At 54.0% G+C, this 27,574-nt stretch overlaps 9 protein-coding genes across 9 annotated transcripts; 4 read left to right on the top strand and 5 right to left on the bottom strand.

The window, feature by feature from the left end:
• Positions 1-1,075: 1,075 nt before the first annotated feature.
• On the top strand, positions 1,076-3,756 carry BO80DRAFT_104097 (uncharacterized protein). Its single transcript, XM_025713352.1, has 3 exons — positions 1,076-1,280; positions 1,412-3,439; positions 3,491-3,756. Exons 1-3 carry the CDS (start codon positions 1,268-1,270, stop codon positions 3,616-3,618), a joined length of 2,169 nt encoding a protein of 722 aa, XP_025574586.1. The 5' UTR covers positions 1,076-1,267; the 3' UTR covers positions 3,619-3,756.
• Positions 3,757-4,347: 591 nt separating this feature from the next.
• On the top strand, positions 4,348-5,967 carry BO80DRAFT_455806 (putative amino acid permease; the record flags this gene model as incomplete). The annotated part of the gene is made up of 2 exons (XM_025722133.1): positions 4,348-5,869; positions 5,930-5,967. The coding sequence occupies 2 exons, from the start codon at positions 4,348-4,350 to the stop codon at positions 5,965-5,967; spliced, it is 1,560 nt and encodes a 519-aa protein (XP_025574585.1).
• A 1,566-nt stretch (positions 5,968-7,533) lies between these two features.
• Positions 7,534-9,486, bottom strand: BO80DRAFT_445651 (triacylglycerol lipase family protein; the record flags this gene model as incomplete). The annotated part of the gene is made up of 4 exons (XM_025721503.1): positions 7,534-8,289; positions 8,340-9,156; positions 9,217-9,347; positions 9,406-9,486. The coding sequence occupies 4 exons, from the start codon at positions 9,484-9,486 to the stop codon at positions 7,534-7,536; spliced, it is 1,785 nt and encodes a 594-aa protein (XP_025574584.1).
• Positions 9,487-10,126: 640 nt separating this feature from the next.
• Positions 10,127-11,330, bottom strand: BO80DRAFT_357297 (60S ribosomal protein uL6; the record flags this gene model as incomplete). Its single annotated transcript, XM_025715832.1, has 5 exons — positions 10,127-10,177; positions 10,243-10,420; positions 10,579-10,834; positions 10,987-11,034; positions 11,285-11,330. The coding sequence occupies 5 exons, from the start codon at positions 11,328-11,330 to the stop codon at positions 10,127-10,129; spliced, it is 579 nt and encodes a 192-aa protein (XP_025574583.1).
• Positions 11,331-11,692: 362 nt separating this feature from the next.
• Positions 11,693-13,376, bottom strand: BO80DRAFT_408445 (glutaredoxin). Its single transcript, XM_025717847.1, has 3 exons — positions 12,924-13,376; positions 12,479-12,854; positions 11,693-12,397 (listed from the first exon to the last, which is right to left on the bottom strand). The coding sequence occupies exons 1-3, from the start codon at positions 12,996-12,998 to the stop codon at positions 12,096-12,098; spliced, it is 753 nt and encodes a 250-aa protein (XP_025574582.1). The 5' UTR covers positions 12,999-13,376; the 3' UTR covers positions 11,693-12,095.
• Positions 13,377-13,933: 557 nt separating this feature from the next.
• BO80DRAFT_357441 (alpha/beta-hydrolase) lies at positions 13,934-16,710 on the bottom strand (the record flags this gene model as incomplete). Its single annotated transcript, XM_025715838.1, has 2 exons — positions 13,934-14,865; positions 14,931-16,710. The coding sequence occupies 2 exons, from the start codon at positions 16,708-16,710 to the stop codon at positions 13,934-13,936; spliced, it is 2,712 nt and encodes a 903-aa protein (XP_025574581.1).
• A 2,058-nt stretch (positions 16,711-18,768) lies between these two features.
• Positions 18,769-23,373, top strand: BO80DRAFT_425750 (uncharacterized protein). Its single transcript, XM_025719593.1, has 4 exons — positions 18,769-19,353; positions 19,558-21,175; positions 21,231-21,344; positions 21,404-23,373. The coding sequence occupies exons 1-4, from the start codon at positions 19,063-19,065 to the stop codon at positions 23,176-23,178; spliced, it is 3,798 nt and encodes a 1,265-aa protein (XP_025574580.1). The 5' UTR covers positions 18,769-19,062; the 3' UTR covers positions 23,179-23,373.
• A 16-nt stretch (positions 23,374-23,389) lies between these two features.
• On the top strand, positions 23,390-25,811 carry BO80DRAFT_425749 (RXT2 domain-containing protein). The gene is made up of 4 exons (XM_025719592.1): positions 23,390-23,706; positions 23,771-23,892; positions 24,006-24,159; positions 24,227-25,811. The coding sequence occupies exons 1-4, from the start codon at positions 23,634-23,636 to the stop codon at positions 25,492-25,494; spliced, it is 1,617 nt and encodes a 538-aa protein (XP_025574579.1). The 5' UTR covers positions 23,390-23,633; the 3' UTR covers positions 25,495-25,811.
• Positions 25,812-25,834: 23 nt separating this feature from the next.
• Positions 25,835-27,289, bottom strand: BO80DRAFT_425747 (bifunctional phosphatidyl-N-methylethanolamine N-methyltransferase/phosphatidyl-N-dimethylethanolamine N-methyltransferase). The gene is made up of 5 exons (XM_025719591.1): positions 27,163-27,289; positions 27,044-27,083; positions 26,963-26,979; positions 26,413-26,839; positions 25,835-26,279 (listed from the first exon to the last, which is right to left on the bottom strand). Exons 1-5 carry the CDS (start codon positions 27,209-27,211, stop codon positions 26,204-26,206), a joined length of 609 nt encoding a protein of 202 aa, XP_025574578.1. The 5' UTR covers positions 27,212-27,289; the 3' UTR covers positions 25,835-26,203.
• Between the last annotated feature and the right edge of the window lie 285 nt (positions 27,290-27,574).

Below are 27,574 nucleotides of genomic sequence, written 5' to 3'. Positions count from 1 at the left end.
GCATTCAGCATCATCATAATCCTCATCTCTGATGAACCACGTCGGATGATTGCAATCCACCGCCAAGCCCACCCGTCAGCCAGTCAGCCACAGGACGCTGCACCGCCTCCCACCAATCGGGGCTAGCCGCAATGCTCGTGTGGCTGCCTGTGGCTCGGCTGTGGAGCTGAAGCCATGGATGCCCCCACTGGGCCTTCCGGCCATCGGTTATTGGCCAAGGCTGGGAGTTCAAGCGCCCCGTTATCTCTGGGCATCATCAGCCGGCCCGGCTCCTGTCCAATGAAGAGGCGGCTCATGAGATGAGCCAAGGGAAAGAGGGATGGGCGGGTGTCCTCGGGTCAACTGAGAATCTGGAATCCTGGCCTACTTATGGTCCTATGGAGTACGTCCTTATAATACCTACCAATACGAATACTGAATACTACTGACCCCCTGAGGGCTGCTGCCAAGATCGCTAAGTTGTCGGAGAATTGGAGCCATCATTAGAAATTGCTGTGTGGAGGGCCCCCATGATTGGATGGGTGGGCGCTGACTTACTTGAGGAACTACTAGTAAGAGCATTTTGATTTTGATTTTGGTGAGGTACCTGAGGGCACTAGCCGTCACTAGTCATCGCCCGTGTATGTACCTCGAGCGCGACAAGGACTCTTAGTATCTACATGCATGCAGGCCCAGCCTGGTCATTTCCACCTTTCTGGTCGTTCATCACACACATTCTCTCTCTCTCTCTCTTTCTTCTCCCGCTCAGCCCTGCAGCCCTACTCCTCCCCTCCCTCTGGACGTGGTCCGATCTTCCGTTCTCCGTGCGACCGTCGCTTGACCCTGTTTGTCCCTATCGTTGGAGCCTGCCATAGTCTCGTCTCGCTCCATCCCTCTCTCTAGGTGCACCTCCAAGCCGTCTTTCCTTTCGCGGTTGCTCCTCCTGTTATAATCATTGGCTGTATCCCGTCGCTCCTTCCCAACAACTCCCTCCTTCCTTCCCTTGCCGGTCTCCCTGCCTGGTTCTTCGTTGTGGCTGTTGTTTGATACCCTTTGCACCTGTCTCTATTTCCTGTGCTTTTCAACTGTCGACATCTCTTCCCCATTTTCTTATCTGGTTTTGTTATGTTTGTATGATTTTCCCCTTTATTCTGAATAATCTCCGTATTCCCTTCCTGCTCCGGTAAATTGGTGGTTGCACCTCCTCTTAATTCCCTGCCATTGCGGCTGCCCGTGACCTCATCTCTCATCTCTCACCTCTCGTCTCTCACCTCTCCCTCTCTCCAGCATGGTTCATTTTGGTAAGTCGCACCTCTGTTTTTGCACTTTGCACCCCCCCCCTCCCCTCCCGTCTCTTCCTCCCTCAACCCGACATCCCCTCGGCTCCATTACGGACGTTATCTACTTGGGAATTTGTGACTGACTCCTCTAGAAAATGCACCGGCTGCGGTCACAAACGGCCAGGCGTCCAACCTCAATGCGCGGGTGGACGTGATCTGCGGCCCTCTCATCAATTTCAAGAACATGGATGTGAACCCAACCTCCTCCATCTGGCGGGGAAGCGTCTTGATCGTTACTCAACCTGGACAGAGCCAGCCACGGCTGCTGCTGCGCCAGGCCGGTCCTGTCGAAGGTCATGTCGCCGCAAATGGGGCCCGTTCTGGCGACGCGGCTGTCGCCGTTGACGGTGTTCGTTTATACGAAGATCCCCAGAAAGCCTTCTGGCGTTTCTCCCTCGCTCTCCCCCTCGAGAGGTATGAAGCGCGCTGGGAATACTCCATTCCCGGGCTTCAATATGCGGAGGGCAGCGAGGTCCACTCGCCGTGGGACTTTGTCGTGCCTTCCGTGAACCAATCCATGCGCCTCATGTTCCACTCCTGCAACGGCTTTTCCGTCGGCACCGACATGAACGCATGGGTTGGACCTAATCTGTGGAAGGACGTTTTGCGAGTACATGCGCAGAAACCCTTCCATGCCATGATCGGTGGCGGTGATCAACTTTACAACGACGGCATCCGAGTGGACGGACCGCTAAAGGAGTGGACTTCCATCTCCAATCCTCACACAAGGCGCGCGCATGATTTTGACAACAACCTGCGCGCTCGCTGTGACGAATACTACTACGCTAATTATATCCGCTGGTACTCGACCGACCCATTCAAGGCAGCAAACGGCCGGATTCCCCAGATCAATATCTGGGACGATCATGATATCATCGATGGCTTTGGTTCCTACACCGACCACTTCATGCGCTGCTCCGTGTTCCGGGGCCTTGGCGGCGTGGCCTTCAAGTACTACTGCCTCTTCCAGCATCACATTGCGCCCCCAAAGTCGACCTACACCACAGATGCTCCCCAGACAATGCAGGCCGTCAACGGAACCGCAGGCGCAGATCCGCGCCAGCTGGAGAACACGTTTGTCCTGGAGGAACAAAAGGAAGACGATAGCTGGATCATCGGTAAGCGCCCTGGGCCCTATGTGGAAGAGAGGAGCAGGAACCTCTACATGCGTCTCGGCAAGCGGATGGCCTTCATCGGCGTTGATGCTCGTACCGAGCGTACCCGTCACCAGGTGAACTATCCAGACACATACGACCTTATCTTCTCTCGGCTGCAGAGCGAAGTGGCCGCGGCAAACGGGGATATCAAACACCTGATTGTGCTCCTGGGTGTTCCAATCGCCTATCCCCGCCTGGCGTGGCTCGAGAACATCCTCAGCTCTCCCATCATCGCCCCCATCCGCCTGCTCAACAAACGGTTTGGTTTCGCCGGTGGGTTGTTCAACCAGTTTGACGGCCAGGTGGATCTGTTGGACGACCTGGACGACCACTACACAGCTCGCCAGCACAAGAAGGAACGGCGGATCTTCATCCAGCGTCTCCAGGACTTTTCCAAGACCCATTCGGTGCGCGTGACGATCCTAGGTGGAGACGTGCACCTGGCCGCCATCGGGCGGTTCTATTCGAATCCCAGCCTTCGCATTCACAGCGAGCACGACCCGCGATACATGGTCAACGTCATTAGCAGTGCGATCACCAACAAGCCGCCGCCGAAGGCCGTCGCAAACCTCCTCGCGCGGCGAAACAAGCTCCATCACATGGACTCATCTACCGATGAGACACTGATGGACTTCTTCGACCGCCAGCCAGGTGGGCAGGAGAAGAGTGCTGCCTGGAACAAGGTGACCATGCCGTCGCGAAACTATGCCTGTATCACCGAGATCGGCCTGCCCATGTCCAACGGCAACGCCTCCGCGGCGCAGGAGGATCCTGCGGCATTCCCCCTTCCCATGGACGGACACTCCCCACTCCACAAAGGCGAGGCGAATGCCGGCTCGAGCCATCCGGCCGCCGATGGATTCAGCAGCAGCAGTGGCATGCCAGGAGGCTTGGACGTGACCATCCGGGTGGAAATCAACCCCCAAGATCGAGAGGCGGCGACTGATGGCTATGCATTCAGCAGTAAGTTCTTTACATCTCTCCTGGATGCTCGTTCACTAAACTCCGGCGCAGTTCCTGCTTTGGCTTATGTGCCTTCGGAAGCCGATTCTCGCCCCCATTCACGCGCCCGTTCCCTCCGGCCTCGGTCCCTTCGTCCTCCCTCTCGTCAGTCGGCGCGTCCTCACAGCGCGGTCCCGTAATTGACGGCAACGGGATGCATTGGTTGTATTGATAGAGCTCATAGTAATCTTCTTGGCATGGTCCAAAATCTAGGAGAGACTCAGCCAGTCTGGTTAGTTTGGATCTGCGGGCATAGTTTCGTGGATGTGTAGGATATTTCCATGATGTGCGTGTTATATACAATCTGTTATCTGGATTCCCTACTGCAATTATCCCTTTCATCATCTCATTTCTTCGTCTCCTAGCTTGCAAATCATGTTGATTGGCTCAGTTGGCGCTTGTCAAGCTTGACGTGATGGTTTGCCTTGCTTCCTCTTACTGCTTTCGTTGTCTCTCCTGTATGCATTGTTGCAGGATCTTATCGGGCCGCAAACACGATCATCCTACGCCACTTGAGATCGAGCTTTCAACGGATCAAGGCGTGTCTCGACTCTCGGCCGCCATAGCCCGTTCCGGCCCTTATCTAGCATGAAGCATGATGCAAGGGCGCTCACCCAGCGTGCAGGGACACGATGCCCGATCGCCACTAATGGCCTCGTATACTATTGTCTGTTGTGTCACATCGCCAATGTCACCTCCCATTCGGGCCTGCAAGGGTGTGTGACCGAATACGGGCATGGAACCCAGGGGCAACAGGCCTGGGCATGTATATCCCGCAGACGAATGCCACTCTCTTCGGGTCTTGCCCCGTCCCCGCTTCGGTTGGGTCTTTTCTCATCAACACTTGCTACCCGGGGCCGATTTTTCCCATGGACACGGTCGTGAATGACGGGCTGGCGGCGCCTCGCACCACCACGCCGGCCAAGGTCACACAGGCATCCCAACCGGGGGACGTACACGAGCTGGAAGGACTCGAGGCTTTGGGATACAAGCCGGAGCTGCGTCGCAACCGCTCGGTCATCACTCTCCTGTTCCAGACGCTGGCCATTGCCGCGATCCCCTTTGGGGAAGGGGGCCCTCTGCTCAGCGCCATCTACGGCGGAGGCCCATTGTCCATCTTTGTCGGCTGGCTCGTGGTTGGCGTCTTATGCGAGTGCATCGCCCTCTCGCTGGCCGAGCTGGTGTCCCGCTATCCCACCTCGGCCGGGCCCTATTACTGGTCTTTCCAAATCGCCGGCAGCTCCAAAGCCGCCGTGTCCTTTGTCACCGGCTGGGTCTGGGTGGTGGGCAACTGGACCATCACCCTGTCCGTCAATTTCGGGTTCGCGTCCATGGTCTCGGCCTCGATCTCCATGTTCCATCCCGGCTGGACGATCGCGGACTGGCAGCTGCTGCTGATCTTCTACGCCATCTGCCTGGGCGCCTTCTGCATCTGCACGTTCGCTAACCGATACCTCCCCCAGGTGGATATTGTCTGCGCCACCTGGACGCTGCTGACGATCCTGGTCATCCTCATCGCCCTCTCCGTCAAGGCCGGCGCGGGCCGGCACAGTGCTGCCTACGCCTTGGGCCACTACGACTCGAGCTTCTCGGGCTGGTCGGGCTTCACCTTCTTTATCGGACTTCTCCCGGCTGCCTACACCTTCTCGGCCGTGGGCATGATTTCGTCCATGGCGGAGGAATGCAGCAAGCCGGCCGTGAAGGTTCCACAGGCGATCAGTCTCTGTGTCCCCGTGGGCGGCATCGCTGGTCTATTTTTCATCCTCCCCATCTGCTTCACCCTTCCCCCCATGGCGGATATCGTCCAGGCCCCCGTTGGCCAGGCGCTTCCATACATTTTCCATGTGGTGATGGGCAGCCCCGGCGGCGGCCTTGCCCTCACCATCCTCGTACTGATGATCACTTTCTTCGCCAGCATCAGTATTACCGTCGCCGCCTCACGAGCCACCTGGGCGATTGCTCGAGATGATGCCATTCCTCTCTCACGACTATGGTCGCGCGTTCACCCAGGCCTCGGCGTACCCGTCTGGTCGTTGGCCTTTGGGACCGTCATCCAGATGCTCCTCGGACTCATCAACCTCGGCAGCAGCAGCGCCTTCACAGCCTTTGTCTCCGTCGGTGTCATCGCCCTGGCGGCCTCCTACGCAATCCCCATTTCCTTGAGTCTTCTGAACGGCCGCCGCGAGGTATCCCGTGCGCCATGGACCTGTGGCCCCATCCTCGGGCCGATCGTCAATATCATCGCCTTATGCTGGATCGCTTTCGAGCTGGTTCTTTTCAGCATGCCAACCTCATTACCAGTCGATCGGGTCTCTATGAACTACGGCTCTGTTGTCTTCGTCGGGTTCATGGTCATCTCGGCGTTCTGGTACGCTGTGTATGCGCGGAAATGTACGTCTATCGCATCCCTCACAAAGGCTTTGGCATCTCTGATTGCTAACCCCGTTGCAGCCTTCAAGGGTCCGCCGGAGGCCATTGAGCTCTCGTGACATGTTGTGATATATACGACCGTTCGTGGCTTCCAGATCTGCCCAGTTGTAGGGAATTGATGTGTGTTGGTCCGCACCAGACCAAGTGCTAGTGCTGTGAGTATCTGCAGTCTAGACGATATAGGATTTTCTTATCTATACAGGCCATCATTCGAAGCGGAATGACGAACAAACATGATTGCTATCTAATGTACAGCTGTCCTGCCAACTCATTCGGGTTGCAAAAACAACGGACTACTTAAAAGTGACATTTAGGAGATGAACACCCTATTACCAAGCTCATGATTCGCTCAAGCAAGGAACATGTTATACTTCCCTGCCTAGTATTACGTATCGTAGTGAACTATCCGACTCGGAAGATAAATTTGGGGTTTCTTTTCTCGTGTATTCACATGATGCAAGATTCTCTACCTCTCTTGCTCAAGCTGCAGTGGAAGCAAGCCTCCCAACCCCTCTTGATAGATCGCAGGCATTAAGGTATCTCACTCGCTGAGTAAAACCCTGTCATCAGATCAAGATAGCCATAACTCGCGTAGAGATGATTCGTGCCCGAGATTCTAGTATCTCGATCTGAAATTCAAAATCCTGCTCCCTCCTAGTTCATAGGATACTGACAAGTATGAAACCGATCAGGGAACTCAACCTTCTCAAGATCAACAACCACCACTTTATTATCCCCACGATCTTTACTCTCATCAGTAAACAAAAATCATCGAGATTCTGGTCTGGATATAAGGCCCCATACTTCGAAGACCCAGTAGAAACTTCCTCTTGCTAAGCTTCTAATGACTCCACCCAAATCTCGTAGTTACTGTGTGCTAGATCATTACAGTAATCTTAATCAATCTCCGATAGAATAAGTGCAGATATGCCTACCAGATCATTCTGGTTCTAAAAGTATAGAATCACGTTTCCTTGAAATCTCTTGAATATTTTATTGATTGTAGGGCCGCTAAGGCAGAAAGGAAGAGAGAGGGAGAGAGTACGTTGATAGTAAGATCAGAGCAATAAGCTCATTCGACAGGTGATCTGTCAGGTACAAGGGGGAGGGGAAAATAGTAACCTAGATAGTCGGTAGTTCCCCGTGCTGGGTACTACCTATCTAGTAGCTTGAGCAAGTGGCTTAAATTAGACTTCTACCCCAGAGGGCCTGTAGTGCTTGTTGATTGGTTGGTAGCTCATTCGTTCATTCATTCGTTCCTTCATTCATCTAGTGTTGAGAGCCAGATCATGTACGGAGTATATGATGCTTCTGCAGCTATGTTCACTAGTTGGATCCATACTGGGTTAATGAAGACGGACTAGTTCATTGATACACACGTCTTGGTTATATTAGATCGCAGGGATATACCTCAGGTGGGCAGGTGGCGCATAGTCCTGTATGACATTTATGAGAGTATGAGAACCGTTGACTATAATGGATACATAATGGGAACTGCGGAGAGGGAGTACTAAGGGGCAGGGGTTTCCCTGTTTGGTGATGTGATAATCCAAGCTATATATGCTTACCTAGGCATCATGAAGAGAGAAAGAGAAAGGAGAAGCCTGCGCACGAACATAAATGATTCAATAATTGGAATCATCTTGACAGTCTAAACTGCCCGAGAAGTTCATCGCATCTCTGGCGTAGTCAATGCTGTATCCTCGGCGTCGACGCGGGAGTCCCTCGTTGGGTACGCGACGCGGCGTGGTGGATGCGTTCTCTGCGGGTCGGCGGCGGCGGACAATCTGGTAGCTCTTGTCAAGCTCGATCTCAATGACGCAGCGCACTTTTAGCGCGCTCACGGCGGGCCAGACGCCCCGTTCCCCTTTCAGGGACCAGTGGGCAAGACTGTCTTTGTTTGGGTTCTGGAAGAGTTTGGTGAAATCCATCAAGGAGAGATCAGGCACGAGGGTGAGATTGGGTCCGGGGATGGTCTCCTCAATGAGGAGCCGTGCGAGAGTGGTCGGGAGTAGACCAAGGTAATCCAGCTGTCGGAGACGGTGGCGGATCTCCGCTATGATGAGACGCATCAGAGTCTGCGTGATGTTCCACTGGCCGGTTGGGCGCCGGTCTAGCAGGTTCAAGTCCGACCGCAGGAACGGGACCAGGTATGGTCGCGCCTGCGATACAATGAAATGATTGACGTTGAATAGCTCGGCAATCCGGGCCAGTGGTGATTCCCCGTCGTTGTAGTGGACGTGACGCCAGGATTGAAAGGTTGCGTCCCGAGAATGCGGCCAAGGCACAATTGAACCGGTTTCATCTTTGCAGTATATCGTGACTGGCTGGTAGAACGAGGTGTTGGAGGCGTTGGAAGCTACAGCGGCAGACCAGATTAACTACGGGCCTTGTTAGTCCACGAGTGATGAGGGCGTGCATCGTCACGTACCACATTCGGGGCAGTCAGGTAGTTCAACAGATTCGGGCTCGCATTCTTGTTCGATGTAGCAACCGTGATATTCAGGATGCGCTTGGACCGGGCATAAGCTTCTTCAAATGTCAGGTCGCCAAGATTGGCGCGCACGCATTCCTCTAAGACCTCCGCATCGAAGAAATAACCCTTCTGGATGAACCGCTTTATCCGTCGGAATAGAGTCCCCAGCCAACTGTCTTCGAGATCAGACGGCAGCCACCAACTGTCTTCGCCAGGCGTCTTCATCCTCCGCCGACGATCGAAGGCGCTCAAATCGATCCCGTCGCTGTCGAGGAACGTGAGCAGTTCATCCTCGGTATGAACGCCCACCAGGGCCGCGATGAGTGCCCCAGTCGCTGTTCCGGTGATTATCCTTGGCAGGAGACCACGCAAATGGAGGGCCTTTACCACTCCGAGATGACACAGTCCAAAGATGGACCCGCCTTGTAGAAGTAGGGTCGTTCTGCCGAACGCCTGCCGGGTATCGTGCAGAAGTTCGAGCTTTGCTTGCGAGGTGAAACCACTGTCGTGGATCGGGGCAGTCTGAAGGGCCGTGACTTGCTGAATGGAGAGCGCGACTTGCGTGATATAGTCATCGATGAGAAGTTTGGTGCCGGCATAGGCGTGCAGAAACATATTGGGAGAGGTGATGTTGCCTAGATTGCGAAGTAACCCGGACCGCAGGAGGTTAACTAGATTCAAGATATCCTCTTCCGCTCGAGCGTTCATGAGAGACTCCAATCTACCTGCAATTAGCCGGTAGTCGTAATGCCGGCTAGTATGATTCTGACGCCTGCACCGGATGGTCAGAAATAAGGGCGAGGGTTCGACGCAGGGTCTTGGGCGAGCTTACCATAGGTCCATGCTGAGGAGCTCATCCAGTTCGAAAGCAGCTTCTTCCCATTCCTCAAAGGTGCGTGCTGTAGCCAGAGCATGCTGCAGTCGCTTCTGGGGAGACTTGGATCTCCACCAGGAGAGTAATCGCTGAACGACAGGCAGCATTAGCTACCAATCCAGCTACTGGCCGCATGGAACAACGTACTTCTTTCCAGAACAACGCCACGTCGAGCATCATGCTAAGCACCGCGGCGAATAGTCCGCAAAGGGTCCCCCAAGTCTCCATGGCGACGGAGGAAAAACCGGGCTTTTTCTAGATGGGTGGGTTCAAGGAGAGCGTTGGCACATGGCGAGGGGCAGAGCCATTCACATGCTCGCCGGAGTCAGAAGGCCGTGGACAGCAGGCAAGCCACCAGCGCACCCAGGGAAGATTGTCTCAAGTTATATCGGGGTTGGATGAACAAGGAGAAGGGTTAGACAATACATCGAGGAGCCGGGAGAGGGAGAGAGACAGCGAGGGGGAAGGACGAGACGGAGCGATGATGGCAGATGGCAGATGGACGATGGACGATGGGTGATGACATGATCGCGACGGCGGTTCCCCGCAAAATCTCCCCGAACAGGCACAGGAACTGCATGGGATGAATGCGACCGATTCCCTACACTACATCTCTGACGAAGCAGTTCAAGACGGACAAGAGGATATTGGATTGCTCGAGAAAATATAGCCGACCGTTATTCTTTTTGTCTACACACCACGATCTCCCGGCGGAGGAAAAAAAAGTCATCCCGACCCGTGGACACGTAAAGGGGCATTTGAATTCCATGATTTTGGTTTTAAATTCCGCGTTGCTTCCCTATGCAAGTAGGCGAAAAAGAGATTCTCCAGACATCCTTCACTACCCACCAAGGCGGACAACCGCCGTTTACTCCTCGACAATGTTACCCCGCTCCGACACGTACAGACCGTCAAGGAACTATTCAGCGCAACCCGCGTCAGCACCGGTCGCACTAGCAGGGGAGACCACAGGGTTCTTCTTACCTTACGGATATCCTTGTTGCGGACTCTGCAGATCTGCTGGATGTCGGCAGCACTCTGGGAGACACCCTCCAGGGAGTTACCGGAGAGCTGGAGCTCATCCTTGACGTTGGGGGAGGTGATGACCTCAACGCCAGGCTGGGCGGTCACACGGCGGACGTACTTCTCACCCAAGAAGTTTCTGTTCAGACGCAATACCCATCAGTAAAAGTCTTCTCCCTCAGAGCATTGACCCGACACCACAGGTCAAGAAGCCCAGGTCCGAGCAGGGATGATCCCCGTTCCAACCCGCTTCAAGCCCCAGCTTCCGATCCGTACAGATGGGTGAGTTCGGCATACCTGATCTCAACGTCGTAAAGGCCGGTCTCGGAGTTCTTCTCAATGTTCACGTTGATGGGAAAGTGAGCGTAGACGTAGCGCATCTTGTACTTGAAGCCCTTGGTGACACCGATGATCAGGTTGTTGATGAGGGTACGGACGGTACGAAGGGAAGCGATTCCCTTGCGGACACCGTGGTGCATCTCAATGGAGATGACATTCTTCTCGGGGCGGCCGAAGGTAACAGCGATGTGGGAGAGGTCCTTGACGAGCTTGCCTGAACAGTAGGGAAAACACCCATGTTAGTGTCGCTGGATACGAGGGAACCCGGCACATTGCCTAAGCGATGGGCGCCATGATGTTCGTAGTAACGAATTGGTCGAATTCGTTCGAACTGTGAGGGTGTTCAATGGTGAAAATTTTGCATACCTCGGGGTCCCTCAACGGTCACAATGCGCGAGCGAATGTGAACCTTCACTGTATGAGGAAATTCGAATTAGTCCAGAGTCCTCGTCGTATCACCAAAGCTGAATCGCAGTCAAATTTCGCTGGGACAGGCATCAGAAGCATCTCTCTTCCCAGCGATCGCCAGCTGAGGCGGGCGCATCGCTCGGTCCAATCCCTACATCCCCATGTCCTCGATGCGTGCCTGTCCCTCCATCCAAATCCCCTCGATCTCCAAACCAGCGAACAAAGCGACGACGCTCGGGGAAAATCGAATGCTCACCATTCTCGGGGATGGGCAGCCGTTCCTCGGAGTAAATGTACCGCATCTTGACTGCGTGGGCTGTGGTGTGTCCGAGGGGGAATTGTCGATATCGTCGAGCGGTCGGTCGTCGAAAGGATCGAAATTCGACAAGGCAAACCGCAGTCGAGGAGTGGTGGAGCGAAAATCACGGGTTGTGCGTCGCTTACGGTCCAATCCGGTTTAGCCCCGTCTGCCTAGGGTTGCCCATTTTGGGTATAGCCTCGACCCGGCTTGGGAGGCTTTCGCCCATGGTTTGCATGATAATAATTGTTGTATAATGATAAAGCGTGATGCTAATCTAACACTCGTCATCGTTCTCTTCGGGTCTTTTCTTTTCTTTTCTTTTTTCTTGTGGCTCACTAGTTGCGTGCCGTGGAGAGTTGTCCTCCGTTGTTCCTTCCCCCCCCCGGCTGGCAGCATACCCAAGTACTATACGGAGTACTTCTCTTCCTATCTCCATACACAACTATCACTCTCTTCGCAGCATCGCGGCAGGAATATCCCATCCTAGAAATCACATGCATGATTAGATATTATACTACGTACTAGATCACCCGGTCAAACCAACTATGTACTGAGAAAGCACAATCCAACCACACCGAATCCCATCTTCCATGTAATCCCAATTGCTCCGAGCCAACTCCCCCCATTAGAGATCAGACCAGCCCTCGATGCCAATAACAGAAACCACGGTTCCGATGGCCAGAATGATGGCCGGAAAACCAGATTCCCCTTCCGAATGTCCCAGTCACTCCGGCCATAGACATCCAGGTGTCTATCTATAGTGGCTTCATTCTTTGCGACGGACCTCCTGGACCCACTTGCCCCCCAAGCTTTTCAATGTTGACGCCAATTCGTCCTTCTGGTCGAGGGCTGTCACATCATCCCCTCCTCCAATGCTCTTCCCATTCACCAACACGTTCGGGACCGTGTGACGCCCGGTATTCTCCCCCAGCAACGTCTGCAGTGGTCGGCCCAGCTCATGCTGGTCCAGTTCCACGACGAAAGGCGCAGGGACAATGGAGTATTTCTCTAAGAGGATGGACTTCGCTCGGGCGCTGTGCGGGCAGTAGGACTTCGAAAAGATAATAACTAGATGCGGAGGCACACGGTCAGCAAGTGTCCCCATGAGGTGAGTAGTCCCAAACACGTAAGGGATGATGGGCGTCGTACTTGGTGCCCGTTTCAGTATCCCATTCAGTTCCGCCACCGCGGTCGCGTGATCATCTCTCTCAGGCTCTTGGACTTGAGGCTGTTCCGACGTCTCTTTCTCCAGATCATTTCGGTTTTTGGGTATCGTCATCTTCGTGCGACCCGCAATCGGGATCTCCTCCATTTCTTCCGCGTCATTGGCCTTGGGAATGGCTGGTTCTTCCCGGTCGTTGTTCATTACCGGCTTCATCTCTTCCTCAATCGGCTTCGGACGGGTCTGTTCTTTTTGTGCGGGGATATTTGCTGCGGTCCCAGCTTCCTTGGCCTGCTTTCGAGCTTCCATTGCTGCGACGGTTGACCGATAGAATTGTTGATTTTGGACACTCCGTGCTTCGCTCTAAAAAAAAGTCATGCACTGCATCAGCTATCGTATGCGCATAGAAAGTCGAGCCAGGGGAGAATATACCGAATAGTAAAAGGCCATGAGGATCATCACCAGCACGGCGATGGCCAGAAGCTTAATGCGCCGCTGCGAAAGCATCTTCGACAGGGGACACGTTTATCGATGACAAGGACGCAATACAAGAGTATTTTCACCGGATACTCTCACAGAGCTGTGAAAACGATCACACTCGGTCGATCGGTTTGCGAGTCAATCAGGGTGTTCAAGAGTAGGCTGGTTGAGCCGACAGGTCATAGGTGCAGCTCCAATACCAAGAATGGCTGGACATTGGGCGAGCAGGCAACCTACAACCGCTGTACAAAGCCGGGTATATATAAGACGATCCGGGCGAGTCCTTCAGGGCAGGGTTCCAAAACCCAAGGCAAGAATGAATGTCAATGACCAAGTAATGGGCCGGGATGGAGGGAACTCGTCGAACTCCTAGAAGAGTACTTGGTAAGGAGTGGGGGGAGCGAGGGTCGGGCGGAACCAACGACAGGCCCGCACCATCTCCGTACTACTACATAGTATTAGTACTAGAATGCTTCGTAGCCCCGACCAACAGCAAGGGATCTCGACTGACGGTATCCACTTATACAAGCCTACCACCGATGGTTGACTCGGAATAAATTCCCAGACTAGATCAACTCGCGAGCGTCGATTATGCATTAAATTATCGAGTATCTATATATGCTATGATCGGGGTATGTAGCTGTAAATGGATGGTATCATGATCAAAAGAAAAACAACAAGGCATCAAGTCTTGGTAATGGCATGCAGGGACATGTAAACGCAGTCCGCTCACAGCTGCGATTTAGGGGAGGGGAAGATGCCTTGCTAGAGGGAAGAGCTGCAGTGAAGGACCGCAGAACCTGCAGCGGTACAACTGAGCAATCCCCGTAGCGTTTAAAGCTGCTCCCAGGGAGATCCATCCAATGACTTGGGATCTCTTTCCCCTCCATCTTCCTTTATCCTTCTCTTCGGTTCTTGGAGAGCGTCCGGGCGGGCAACACCAGCCATTCACTGCATCTTCATCATGATGCTTGAACCGCGATGCCTGAGCGTGTTCCCACGGTTGCTCTGCGCTTGCCCTGCACCACTATCATCCAATCTTCCCACTCCTTGGCAATCTCCATTAACACATTGCCCATTACCGCTGCAGAAGCCATCAGCCCATGGCCCTCCCCTTCCAGGACTCGGACCTCACAACGCCGCATCGTTTGGCCCAGCCATCGGACATTGTCAACAGGGACACGGGTGTCTCGACTTCCGTGGTGAATCACAACGTTCCGAGTGATATCCATGTATCGAAATCCAATAGGCTGGCGGCGCTCGAGGCAAACCAGCAAATCCACCGCCGGGTTCGCATTTGTAGTAGCCAGCTCCCAGATCTTATGGGTGAGTCGATTGTCGTAATCGGTCTGGCGTTCGCGTTCTTGGGATGAGGCAAGCAAGATCTCACTCTTCGTGGGCTCACTCTTCTGATAACTCTCCCCGACAGAGATATCCGGTGCCTTCAGGCCCTCAATGGCTTTGAAGTCCGCCCCTTGCTGATAGACCTTGGACGGAAGTCGTTGCGTGCCCTTGGCTTCAAGACCAGTGGGGCTGGAGCTGTCCTTCAGCATCGCTTTTCGTTTGGCCCGTCGAGGAGACTTGGGTAGACTCGAGGTAAGGCTCGCACTGGTCGCGCTCATGAAGCTCGAATTGGCCACCTTGAGAATAGACGTTGGGAGTGCTCGAAGTATCCGTTGAGAGTATGGAACGGCATTAGTGGGGACGGGAGCCTTTTGTGATCCAATGCTAGAGAGCTGAGAAGGCGGAATCCACGGAGCCAACAAATGAATGCGGCCCCGGATATGCTGTGGGATCCTTAATGCAGTGGCCAGTGCGTATATTGCTCCCGCAGAGTGCGCCATAATCGAGAATTTGGTCACTTTCAGGTGGTTGCATACAATCGCAACATCGTCTGCATTACCGTCAGTGGACCTATGAACGAATGCGAAACAGTATCTCGGGCATAATGGTACTCACCAGGCCAACTGAGAGGAGTCCCCGACTCATCCACATATGGCCCGCTCTCACCCACGCCAGGACGATCCAATGTGATAAGCCGAAGGCGCAGGGACCGTGCCAATTCATCGTAGAACGCCATCAGATACCTCGTTAGGCCCATGCCAAGACAACATAGTACCACATAGCCCTTAGGGTCCCCAACTTCCGAAAACGCAATAGTACGGCCGGACGTGGGATGAAACACTCTCTGAGTAAGCTTTGGAGACGATATGTAGTCATAAACAGCGAGGTCAAGAGAATCGGAACTTGAGGGGCGTTCCTCTCCAGTCGGAATACCAACAGGAGCAGCCGTATCAGATGGGGAGCGCCTGTGAGATAGAGCAGGGGTTGGCTGCTCCAAAGGCCCACTGTAGCGAGCGAGAGGATCTGGTCTGTCCAAAGACTGCGGCAAAGCATTGATTGACTTCGAGGCCAGCGGAGGGCCGTTGCGAGTTATAGAGCGGCTCTTGCCCGTCATCACTGCTGGGGCCGGCGCGCTCTCGTCGAATCCGCCATCTCCCTGGCGGGCCTGTCTATGCCCAATAGATTCGCTGTTGTCACTGGTCTGTTGCGGCTGCCGAATAGGTGCGACGGGTGCGGCCTTAGAATGCTTGTCTGGGGTATCATCTATCTCTAGTTCGCTCTTGATCTTCTGCTGCTGATCTTTCAACTCTTGAATTCTTTTCGTTACCTGTTCGGCCTCGTTGCTCATGCCTGAAACTGCGCTGTCCATTTTCATCTCCCTGCTACTTGTTGAAGAGTACCGACTATGGTGGGTGGACCTGCGATGTTTTGGGCTGGAAGAGAAGCTATGCCGTAAGGATGACTCCCGAGCAGGAATAATTCGTCCACTGCCTATGCCACCGGGCGTACTCGGCGCACTGTCTCGGGCGTTTTGCAAGGAATGGCGTTCCTTACTGGGTGGTCTGCTAAATGCAGCTTCTCTGGTGGGCTCGGTGGCCGATCGTACTGGGCGTGTCTCTTCGGCGACGTCGGCCATAGAGCACAATGAGCGTATGCTGGCCCGACTGCGCGGTACGTTGTGTCTCAAACCGTCGTTAAAACTACTAGTTTTGCGCAGCCGATCAATCTGCCTATCCTTATCACCGCAGAACTCGCGGGACGGCCTCTTGAGGAGGCTAAATTGGTTTCTTAGGCTTTTTCTGGAGCCCGAGGATGCGACACTGTTAGCAGTCGAGACTCGAGGAGGCCCGGGTTCCGTTGTGATTGTACCGAATGCCGAGTCTTCATAGGCAGCCTTAGATGAAGTATATGAGCCCCTAGATGTTGGCCTTCCTGGCGATAAAGGGGGATCGAGAGCCGCTTTGGATTTGGGGGATGGAGGCGCCCGTGCCATGCGAATGACAGGAGGAGCAGCCGCATCATCCGGGTGCAAGAAGGGGGTCTGCAACGCCTCCTCAGACGCTTGGCGCGCCCTGTTGCTCACTCCATAATCATGTTCGCTAAGCTGACGTTGGTTGAGGCTGGAATGTTGACCTGAGGGTGTGAACACGGGCAAAGTGGCTGTCTCCGAACCAATGCGCGGAACGTTATCGAAATGAGTCTGGAGGGGCACCGAGATCGTTGAGAGCGATGAGATCAGAGAGGAGATGACTTCGGGAGAGGCCGGGTCGACCGTTGTCGAAGGGTCAGTGGAATGCGAGCGCGAAGGGGTGGACTTGTGATGCCGGGGGACCAGAGGGGAGGGTTGAAAAGGGGCATCAACCTTTGACGCCAGAGGATCCTCCACACGATCCATGGCAGCCATTGACAGGGAAGATGACGGTCCAAAAAAAGTTCACCCCGGCCAGAATCAGGAGACAGTCACCGACGATATATGCGGTCGAGCGTAGTGCGCGCTTGCATGATCCAGTGAGAACGCAAGATAGCGTCTACAAGCTCGGTAGCTTAACGGCAATAATCAATAGACTGCGGGCGCTTGACGCATATGCCAGTCAGAATGCAGGCTGGAAGATCCAGGGCGGCCCTATCAAAGCCCCTGCACTCTGCAAGTCAGCCCCCTTGCCGAATGTGGTTGTCTAGAGGCGAGACCTTAACGAAGAGGATGGGGTGGGAGGTGCCGATCCGAGGGGGGAGAGCGGGAGGGACTGAAGGCTGCGGGTTTGTATACAGCAAAACACGCGAAGAGAGAGAGAGGAATTGGTGGAAGGAGTGGATAAGGAAACTATCGCATTAATTCGTAAAAGGAAAAGGGGAAGCCCAGCGAAGGTAAAGACGGAAGTAGGATCGATCAAGGGAAGTACCAAAAAAAAGAAAAAGAGAGGAGGACGAGGGATGGAGGGGCAGGAGGACGGAAGGATGGGTGGAAGATCAATTATCAATTGAATTGATCCAAAGCCATTGAGATGAAGAAAGAAGTCTGAACCTTCATCGTGACCCCGGGTGCTCCTTCCACAACCAGCAGCTTCCTCTGCTTGTTTCCCTCACCTGATGCTTTGAAAGAAGATTAATTCACGGCTAAGAGAAATTCGAGGGCGATGCTGCACTGTCATTTGCCTGGCCGGGCCCCCGCCCGGTGTTAGTGTCCCTGCATGGCCTCCACTCCTCGATTCCAATTGAATGCGCCATTTCATCCTCCGCACCGTTCGCAGATCCAAATTTTAAGGGTGTAGCAGGTCTCTTGTTTACAGGGGCATATGGCTCCCTTCCATGGATCATTCCCTCCGTTCCAACAGGGTCGCGCTGTACATGAGATACCTACCTAGGAGGGATAGGACCCCTGGTCGGAATCAAGGGGGAATGGGAACAAAACTGATGCCAGAACGATACCGATGATGACAGTGAGTGTCCCACCAGGCTCACCCTGGCCTAGATAATCTAGATATGGTAACTGAGAGTTATTAACCCATGTATTCACTGCTTCGGTGTTACTAGCTTGTCCTTTGTCCACGGAAGCGACGAAATCGCCACGAACTGGATGGAGGCTTCCGTCGTCCAATTCCCCACCGGACCACAGGCTGGCTGAGATCGAAATGAGGGTCGATGGTTCTGGATCCGGGAACCTGGGACGGACTTTTCCGCCTCCCAGGTCCCAACATCATTCGTGGCTTGTGGTCCAAGCATAACTCCAACAATGATCGTCCAACCGTGGACGATATGCAAGGTCGTTAGATCCCATCATCTGGATCATGGATGGGCCTTGTGCATTCAGACTGCATGCTATGGCGTCATGGTGTGAGTGGCCAGGCAGAAAACTAAATATTAACGGTCCATCCAAGATCATGTCGTCTACCACGATGTACTGCGTACTTCGTACACAAGGCAATGACGGATAATGACTGGACTGGCGAGAACCACAGAATTCTGCGCGAGGTCAAGTGGATCCACTGCCACCCATGTCTCGCCTAAAGCAACTTGGGGGGAAACCATCCGGCTGTGCTCGACACGGGAGCCAAATGCACAGATACTGTAATGATCATGTCTCTGGAGTCTGGAGACTGCAGTTGTCAATCTCCTTTCAGTAAAACATGCACCATCTGGATTAGCATGAAATTGAACGGCGGGTTTCCTCCAACTCTGTGGGACTGGGCTCGAATCAGTATGGTTGAAAGCATTAGATTTGTCCTTACGTCCTTAATAAGTTTGCTGTTAAGCACCTGGTGACTTTGGTGGGCTCGATTATATATCTTGACTTCACTGTGGCAGGCCCAGGTACTAGTAGTGATGAGGTAACCATGCAAGTTCTGTGGCCTCAAAGAATCAGACAATCAGTCAAGCCGGCCAAGATCCACCATATCTTTGAGAAGGCACTCATCTTATCGTAGTGGAATGTTCTTGCGAGAAGAGGCATGGAATGGTTGAAGTTCCATGATGCCCGACAGACCCAGACAGGCTTGGCATGTTTCGGCGATGGTAACCGAAACGGACCATCAAATCGTCTCCAACTTGAGTGTTGATCCAGGTTGAAGTCCGCGACCGCAAAGAGCGAGAGAAACCCTTTCTTCACAGCGCTCCCGAAGCAGACCCGGCACCTCATACTTCGTCTTGCAAGCTATTCTCGGACTAGTCAACCCCCGTGGTGACCGTTGAACACCCCTCGATCCAGCCAGAGATGCGGTGACCGATACCAACGAAACAGCTTGTGTCCGCAATGGATGCCTACCCGGAAGATTATGTCGCCCACAACCTTCCATTTATCCTGCTCTCCGGTCTCGAGGCAAGCTCGGGCGATGATCTGCAACACGTGCGGGCCGACTATCCTCTCCTCCGGGAGAAAGGCGTGAAGATATACTCGGATTTCCCGCCGTTGAGCGGCTCAGTCGCGGAGGAATTGCGGCGTGTCCTTCTAGAGGAAGATGCTTCCCGTGTCCCATGGGACCCTAGAGATGGCGCATATGCAAACCCAACTAAATTCGAGTACAAGATCAAGAGTGTTGGACGGGTAGGTCGATGCACGTTGACTCCCAAAGCATTAACCCCTTCCCCGCTGCATCTTGACCCCGGGGACGAACAAATAGCCCACCCGAGCCCACAGACAAAGTGTGATATTCGTACGACGCGCTGGTTTCCTCTGCTAGACCCATTCGGATTTCATATTCTCTTTCACCTCCAGGCTCGTGCGCATCTCCACTGACAGCCCGTCTAGTCCTACAGTCTCCCCCCGCGCAAAGCTGATCCCCCACTCTTATCTACCCCGACTAGCCCAACGGCCGGACAAGACAACGACATATCGCGTGGAACGTCCTTTATTCTCCACTCTCCCATATCTCCATTGACACCCAGCTCGCCGACTTTTCCTGATGGTCTGCTTAGCCCTCTATGGGTCACGAAGCACCAGGACCTTGTTCCTGCGGCAGTCATCGACTTCTTCCCCTTTTGCTTCGACCCTAATATGAGCTCGCTGCGCGACAACCAACTCAAGATAGAAATAAATGGATTGAAAAAAGAATGGTCCGCCTCTGGCTACAAGACTCGGTTTATAGTTGTCCTCCTGTCGGAAGAAAGCACAGGCAACTATGTTGGGGATGCTGAGGACAGAATGGCAAGCATTCGGAGGGCAACCAATCTAGACCAGAAATCCATCTTTCTCCTTCCATCCGATGCAACTTCGGTGGAGTTGAAGGAATTCGCAACGTCCCTGTTGTCTCTTCTTCAGCCATCGGTGATGGAATACTACCGGGATCTGTCAAAGCACGCCAGGCGCAAACGAAACCGAGGCACCATTCCCCCGCCGACAGCACCTCCGACAAGTGGAACCTCCCAGACCTTATCGACACAGGGGTGGAATGTCCGATACGAATTCAAACTGGGGATCTTCGCGGAATTTCGCCAAGAGATAGATGCGGCCTTGAGAAACTACGAAAGCGCATACGAGACTCTATTCGGACAAGAGGTATTCGAATACATCGCTGGCTGGAACCCTAGATTCAATGATGCGCGACTTTTGGGCGACGCATTGGCCATACGCATCATCCGCTGTTTGCTATTGACGGGACAAACAACTCCCGCGGTGCGGTCTTGGACCAGTCATCGAAACCGTTCACAAGACATTATCAATCGTCGAGGCAAGGGCACCAAAAATTATGGCTGGGAAGCATGGGAGGCTAGATGGTCCATGGTAATGGCTCAACTAGTCCGTCAAGCCGGTATTCCCCACTTCACCTCGGTGGGTATCCCCCAGGATCAGTTTCAAGAGCAGTACTCAATCTTCGTCCCACGTGACAAGTCGATAGCGACTCCAGACGCGTACATTCCGTGGGAACAGCTTCACCACGAGGGATATTGGTTTTATCGATCTGCACAGCACACCAAATATCGTCGAATTTTGGCCGAGCAGATTCCAGAGGATGATCGATTATCTCCGGGGCAGTCTCCCGCTTCACAGATCGCAAATAAGTCTTATTTGTATGACACCTACTTGGTGCCCGAGCCGCATGTCGAAGCACCCCAGCCAGGAGCGAGCGGTTTCAATCACTCATTGCTAAGAATAAATACATTGAAAGCGGCACTCGAAGAGTTCACTAAGAGAGACCAAACTAGGAAAGCAGAGAGTCTTTCCTTGGAGATCGCAGAAGAACACATGCGTCTGGGTTCATGGTCGGAGGCTTATGAAATTCTTCGCCCTCTGTGGCCGACTCTGTCCTGGCGACGCTCGGGCTGGTGGCAGCTCATGGCACAATTTGGTTGGGCCTTACGGGAATGCGCCTTACGAGTACATGACAGTGATATAGTTCTGCGGGTTGACTGGGAATTGCTACATAAGGGTGAGGATTTCTTTGCGTCGAGTTGTCCTACATCTAACAAGTCATCCTCTATCAGTATTCCCACCACGACCTGAGTGGCCTTACGACCTTCACAACAGCCTTGAGAGCATTCCTTTAGTGGAGCCCAAGCCATCGGTTGTCTTGCGCGCGGAGGATATCGTATCTAGCGGCAAGTTATCACCGAAGCCTCCCGTGACATCCATATGCTTACATTTCCCTGATCTCCAGTCACGGCGTCTTTCGTATTCCAAAGACCAGAAGGGAATGTCGGCGAGCCCTTGAAGGGCCAACTCGTAATATCTTCTGGCGCTCAGCCTTCGGCAAGCCCGATCAGGTTCTCCGAGGTTAAAGTCGTTTTTGAAGGTTGCCTTCGCCCAATAAGACTTCAGTCTGACGACAACTTGGATGCTGATAAAACTACCCCTTGCACAATATTATCGCCTTCGCTACGTGACCCAAGTATAGCAGAAGACCCATCGTCTCTCCAATCACCCACTAGTGGGCTGACAGCCTTGACTGGGGTTGCGGATCTGACGCTTGGCCCTTCTCAGACGAAGGTGTATGACATTACATGCATCCCCAGAGAAGCTGGGGAGTCGCGAGTTGCGTCAATAACGTTGACAGTCGAGGAAGAAAAGTTCGATCTTGCCAGCGCTATAACTGATCTGACGCCCCATGAGTCATATTGGTGGCAGCAGACTTCGAAGGGCCCCAGCCGACGACGCGTGGGTAAAGGCCGGGATACTGGCCGGTGCAAGATATTGCCCAAACCGCCAAAGATACGGATAGAGCTACTGAATCTCCGCGAAACGTACTACACGAATGAACAAATTGTTCTCCGGATCGGCATCCATAACGAAGAAGACGAAGCTGCAGATGTTTCCGCTGAGACTAGGCTTTTCGGACGTCCCGAGTCAGCGGCCAAGATCCGGTGGCTCGACGAGGAGAGTCCCTCGGAGACGCACAGCTCTGGAGAAAGCACCCCAACGGAGGGCATTTCTCATTATATCAAACGGACGATAGGGGTAATGGAGCGCTCCTCTCGTCAAGAGCTAGCGATTGTGGTCGCCGACACCAATGATGCTTCGGATTACGAGCTAGAAATCTCTACCGTTTACAACCTTGTCTCGGATATCCAGACGCCCATCATCGCAACCATGCGTGTTGGCTTATCCATCATCCGGCCGTTCGAGGCTAATTACGAATTCCTCCCACGCATTCATCCTCAGCCCTGGCCGGACTTTTTCACCGTGGACGACGATTTACTCGCGAAGGAGGGGGAGGAAAACAAGCCTGGGGGTTTGCAACAGAGATGGTGTCTCAACTCCAAGGTCGTCTCTTTTGCGTTGGAGCCTCTGGTGATTGAGAAGATGTCATTGATGTTACTCGGACTCGGCGGCGCAGCCACCAGTCACATCGGGCCGGAGGAGGTCGTCAGCCCCGAGGTGGTGGAGATGCATCCAGAGGAGCTTCGCGAGTCGAACTTCATCATAGATCTTCAGAAGGAGATCCTGGGTGACCGCCGATCTACAGCCTTGAATCTTGCCCTAGAGATCCAGTGGAGGCGGAGTGCAGCCGACGATGGTCCACTCCCCGCCGGTAGCGCCGTCACCACGTCCACGCTTGCTATCCCCCGGTTTGTGATCCCAGCGGGTGAGCCTCGGGTACTCGCCTCGGCCAAAGCCTCCAAGTCACTGTCCGGGTTGATTCATCTCGACTACACGCTAGAAAACCCGTCCATGCACTTTCTGACATTCAATCTGAACATGGAGGCCAGTGAGAATTTCGCGTTCAGTGGGCCGAAAACGATGGTGGTCCATTTGGTGCCCTTGAGCCGGCACACGGTTCGGTATAACCTGCTAGCATCCAAACGAGGGTTGTGGATTCAGCCTCAGCTGCTCGTGGTCGATACGTATTTCAGCAAGACGTTGCGGGTGCTTCCGACGGAGGACATGCGGTCGGATAAGAAAGGGGTATTGGTGTGGGTGGATGCAGAGGATTAGAGGAGCTATAGGGGGATTGAAATAGCGGCTGAAGCGAACCTGTGTGTACTGTCTAGATATGCTCCCTACTCTGTAGATGAGATAGCATCACGTGTGCGCGCCCTTATCACGCGCGGCCCGAAACGGCCTAGCGGCGGCGATCGGGACGGCGCCCGCAGCTGGGCCCAAATCCGGAGAGCAGCCCGGCTGCTGCAGACCAAAAGCAAGAGTTCCCTCCTCGCCCTCACTCGTTTCTCTCTCCCCTCCTCGCTCCATCTCTCCCGCGGCCCTCCCCTGCCTCTCCGATCTCAATTCCACGGCTGTATGGTGTCGACCTGTCCTGTGTCCGGATAGGCCCCCGTCAACCTCTCCCTCATCTGCCTCGCTCAACCTCTGGTTGCCGTTCTCATTCGTTCGGCTGCGTCTGTCGCTATCGCTTTGACTGCCGTCGTCCCGTCACTACAATCCTACTAGCCATGGCGGCGCAGGCGGCCCTGATTGCCGACACGATTGTGGGCATGAAAAGAGCCCTCCGCAAGGAGAATGACTGTACGTTCGACACTGTGTTCGTCTTGCTTGCCTCGTCTGTCTTACTGACTGTCGCCTTTGTTAGACTCCGGTCCCGATGAACCGATCACTCAACCAACAAATCGGGGCAACAAGCTACGCGCGAACTCCAACTTCGTGCGGGAGGGTGCCCTGGGCTATATACACCCCGAGGAACTCTACAAACAGGTTGGCTTCACCCCCGCAGCCCCTCATCTCTTCTCAGGCCTACCGGTCGACGACGGCGAGGAAGTATGTGCCTCGAAGACGACTGACGGTTAGTGGGGCGTATCCCTTGACAGAAAATCGAACATGCTGGATATACACGTTACATCCTCCAGCCCAATCCTGTGCGCTACGATTCGGAAGGTGATGAGCTGGACGAGGATGACGAAGACTCCGAGGCCGATGCCGCTGCGGCGGAAGAAAATCCATTTTCGGAAATTGCGCTAGAAAGTGAGATAAACTGCCCACCATTTGTTGGAGATCAAGGACATCCCGCTGATAGATTTTGCCCGATCAGATTTCTTGTGCCCGCTGAAACATCCGTCCGAACTTCCCACTCACCCTTCTCTATCGCATGCTTATACCTCGAAGGCTCTGCTACACATGACACAGGCCATTGAAGCCAAGCTCCGTCAGGAAAGAGCACTTCTATGGCGGGCAAGGAATCTACACCGGCAATTTCTGGGCGATAGTTCCTGGATGCCATCTGGAGCGGTTGAAACACCGGAAGACCGATTGATATTCGAGCCCCGGATGGCAAGCACTACACGTAGTTCGCCCGCGAGTCAGTATAAGCCTAACGGGACTGCTAACCACTTGGCGCCAGGGGCGCCTGCTGCTCAGAAAAACGGCACACAAGGCCCGTCGTTGGTGGCAGGTAATGCAAAGTTGTCCCGGGCCACGCACAACGAGGGTTCTCAGGGCCATTCCACCGCGGACAAGGACATTGAGATGGCCGATGCCCATGAACAGGGGATTCCCCCCAAAGATCTCGTGTCGATCACGCTTGAACAGACCCGAGAGCCCAAATCTGAAGAAGTTGATACGCCAGTTGGCGACCTGCCGCATCACTCGGAGACTACCAACCTGGAACCGCAAGTCAATGGAAGCAATATAGCACACACCGACGCTGACGGGGATCGGATGTCGGACTCGGATGGCACCCTGGACAGAGATGGGAAGGAGCACGGAGGTTCCGCCCTGCAGGGAGGTGCGCATGCCGACCCCGGTCATCAGGACAATACCCAGGTAGATGAGACGGATAGAGATGCAGAAATGCAAGATGGATCATCGCCCGAGCCACCCCGCCGAATGACCACGCGAGCTCAGGCCAACGCAGCGAATCCACAGCAGGAGGAAGAATCCGGGTCGCTCTCCCCGTCCCCGTCTGACGATACGCTAGGGAGTCTCCCGATACCACATCCGCTTTTCCTTATACCGGACTCGGTCCGGCCAGACTCAAACTTCGGCCTCCCGCCCAACGAAGCTGAAGACACCCGCCGACTGCTTTGGTCTTATGTCCAAAAGCAGGAGGAGACGGTTCGTGGGTTCGAGCACATGCTGGAGTCTCTGCTTCGAGCCTGTCGGATGAAAGACGACGTGCTAGAGTGGTGCAAGGCGGAGGGCCACGTTGGCGAGCTGAGTGATGGAGAAGATTGGTATGACCGGGAGAAATGGGGGCTAGCGGAAGGGGAGGATCTTAAAAAAGGTGCCGACGAAGACGAAATCGAGACGGTGGAGGAAAGCCGGACAGCGAACAAGAGAGGCAGAGGCCGGCGGGCATAGACCGGACAGACCCTGGAAGTTGACCGGCGTTCTATATACCTTGGCTTGATTGTAGCCTGGACGGTGCTGTTGCCAGATGTGCATGCGCATCCCGTCCACTTTCGAAAATCCATAGCGTGGAGTTGGTGGTGTTTGATTGAGGGAACCCGGTGTCTTTTGGCTACCCCCGACGATTGTGCGATGGTCTTTTATGGGATTTGCCTAGTGAATTAGCTGCTTTACGTCTGACTTTCTCGGGGATACGGTGTGATTTATGATAGCTGATGATCATCGCAGAACTACACAAGCGTAGCAAATGATACCCGTTGTTCCTGTTACATGAGAGGTAATGGTAGTGGTGATTTTCTTCTCCTATCTAGTTGTGTAGATTTATCTCTCCTTTTCGCTTGCCTGACGCGGCCGGCAGATATGCTATTGCGTACCTGCCCATCGAAATCCTTTTTGGTCCCCCTTTCTTTCTCCTTCCTTTCTCTCAACTGACTGGTTGACTAGCAGATCATTGTTGAGAACCAATTGTGTATTCTCTGCTAGGCCTTAAATTGTAGGGCTGGGTGAGGTCTGTGATTTCACTTAGATGACTGGCGCGAACGGCGTAGGTATTGAAGGTCCGAGCTCCGTTCCCGCAGGCAATCTGGACTGCATCGCAGTGCCCTGGGGTTGAAGCAGGGTAGGTGCCAGACTCGGGGAAATCCCATTATCCGGCCCAGGCTTACAAGCTCTTGCCGCCCTGCTTCGATTTGGCGCGCTCGCGTTCCCGCTTGGCATAGATCTCCGCCGTAAAGGGACTACCATGCCGGGGTCAGTGAATTACCATGTCCATGAGTTTTGCGTTGGGGCTTTGAACATGCGGAGACAGTCTTCGGTTGCAAGGGTATCCATGGCCATTGTGGACAGAGGGAAAGAAGATCGGGCACTTACTCTTCCCACTGAAGAGCGAACCAGTACAAGATGAAGACCTCGGCCGTCAGGAAGACCCCCGCGACCTTGCCCCGGTAAAGAGCAACTCCCAAGAAATTCAGAGTGCTTCCCCAGTACATTGGGGAGCCCGTGACGTTGAAGGGGAAGCCGGTCACGGGGGCATCCATCAGGATACCAAAGTAATCTCCAAGGTAGGTGCCGGTTACTCCCAGGGCATACATGCTGGACAGAACGAGGACGGAGCCGACGGCGAAGAGGAGGCCGCCGAGAATCGGTTGGTGCACAGGGGCATAATAAGGTTGGTCTTCCAGGGCCACTTGGTAAATGTGGTCTCGCAGGATTCCCAGGCTGAAGATGGTGACGGCGAGAAAGTAGCAACCATAGTAGGCATTACCGAATATACGAGTCAAGAAGTGACTCCGATACTCTACAGGACGCAATGACAGAGAGTTGCCATAAGCCTTTTATACTGGAGTCGGTGGGATAGGAAGACCCAGGCCGAAGTTGTGGGCCTGGTCATGAAGGATGGGGAAGGGTGGGTAGGACCAACCAGCACGAGCGGCGATGCTGGATCGAAGATCAGTTAGCCACGGAGGTGACCATACATGGTTTATCGAGTTGGAGCACTTACTTCCAGAAGATGGGGTTGAAAGCAATGGCCAGCGCGGCCCCTGGAGAAGGGTAGACGTTGAGAATCACATGCGGGGAGAAAAATAGAGACCGTCCGGGGGAGGGGGAGGATCAACGTACATTGGAGAGACGGCTGAGAGAAGTCGACAAAGTCGGCGAGGGAAGCCATGATTGATTGCTGAGGGGATAGAGGGGGAAGCAGCAAAGCGAGCAAAAGGACAACTGAGAGGGTTAAAAAAAAAAAAAAAGGACTAAGGAGGAGGAAGAGGAAGAGGAAGAGGAATATGATGGATGGAAGAGAGAAGAAACAACAACAGAAGAAAGTGGAGAGGAACAATGGCCCGAAACGGCATGACGTCGGGGCTTGGCGTTCCCCGACCAATACCAGTACGTACGGAATACACCCCTGGTACCCTTTCAGTGGTAGTACCGAGTACTGATGAGTACTCGGTACATAGTATGGTGTGTCCCCCCAGCCGTGCTCACCGCCTGCCCGGTGGATCGGCTATCGTATGGTCTCTCCTCCCTCATT

The sequence above is a fragment of the Aspergillus ibericus genome (assembly GCF_003184845.1).
Source record: "Aspergillus ibericus CBS 121593 unplaced genomic scaffold BO80scaffold_23, whole genome shotgun sequence".
Classification (NCBI taxonomy): domain Eukaryota; kingdom Fungi; phylum Ascomycota; class Eurotiomycetes; order Eurotiales; family Aspergillaceae; genus Aspergillus; species Aspergillus ibericus.
This window is presented reverse-complemented; position numbering and strand designations above follow the sequence as displayed.

Bases quoted from the DNA above. Each gene is read 5' to 3' on its own strand.
- BO80DRAFT_104097 (XM_025713352.1), top strand. The intron at 3,440-3,490 runs GTAAGTTCTTTA...ACTCCGGCGCAG, and splicing joins TGATGGCTATGCATTCAGCA to TTCCTGCTTTGGCTTATGTG.
- BO80DRAFT_408445 (XM_025717847.1), bottom strand. From the start codon at position 12,998: ATGCTTTCGCAGCGGCGCATTAAGCTTCTGGCCATCGCCGTGCTGGTG. The intron at 12,855-12,923 runs GTATATTCTCCC...ACTTTTTTTTAG, and splicing joins TCATGGCCTTTTACTATTCG to AGCGAAGCACGGAGTGTCCA. The intron at 12,398-12,478 runs GTACGACGCCCA...CTCCGCATCTAG, and splicing joins GATACTGAAACGGGCACCAA to TTATTATCTTTTCGAAGTCC.
- BO80DRAFT_425750 (XM_025719593.1), top strand. From the start codon at position 19,063: ATGGATGCCTACCCGGAAGATTATGTCGCCCACAACCTTCCATTTATC. The intron at 21,176-21,230 runs GTGAGGATTTCT...ATCCTCTATCAG, and splicing joins CTGGGAATTGCTACATAAGG to TATTCCCACCACGACCTGAG. The intron at 21,345-21,403 runs GCAAGTTATCAC...CCTGATCTCCAG, and splicing joins GGAGGATATCGTATCTAGCG to TCACGGCGTCTTTCGTATTC.
- BO80DRAFT_425749 (XM_025719592.1), top strand. From the start codon at position 23,634: ATGGCGGCGCAGGCGGCCCTGATTGCCGACACGATTGTGGGCATGAAA. The intron at 23,707-23,770 runs GTACGTTCGACA...CGCCTTTGTTAG, and splicing joins CCTCCGCAAGGAGAATGACT to ACTCCGGTCCCGATGAACCG. The intron at 23,893-24,005 runs GTTGGCTTCACC...ATCCCTTGACAG, and splicing joins CCGAGGAACTCTACAAACAG to AAAATCGAACATGCTGGATA.
- BO80DRAFT_425747 (XM_025719591.1), bottom strand. From the start codon at position 27,211: ATGGCTTCCCTCGCCGACTTTGTCGACTTCTCTCAGCCGTCTCTCCAA. The intron at 27,084-27,162 runs GTACGTTGATCC...ACCCTTCTCCAG, and splicing joins CTCTCAGCCGTCTCTCCAAT to GGGCCGCGCTGGCCATTGCT. The intron at 26,280-26,412 runs GTAAGTGCCCGA...CCGGCATGGTAG, and splicing joins TTCGCTCTTCAGTGGGAAGA to TCCCTTTACGGCGGAGATCT.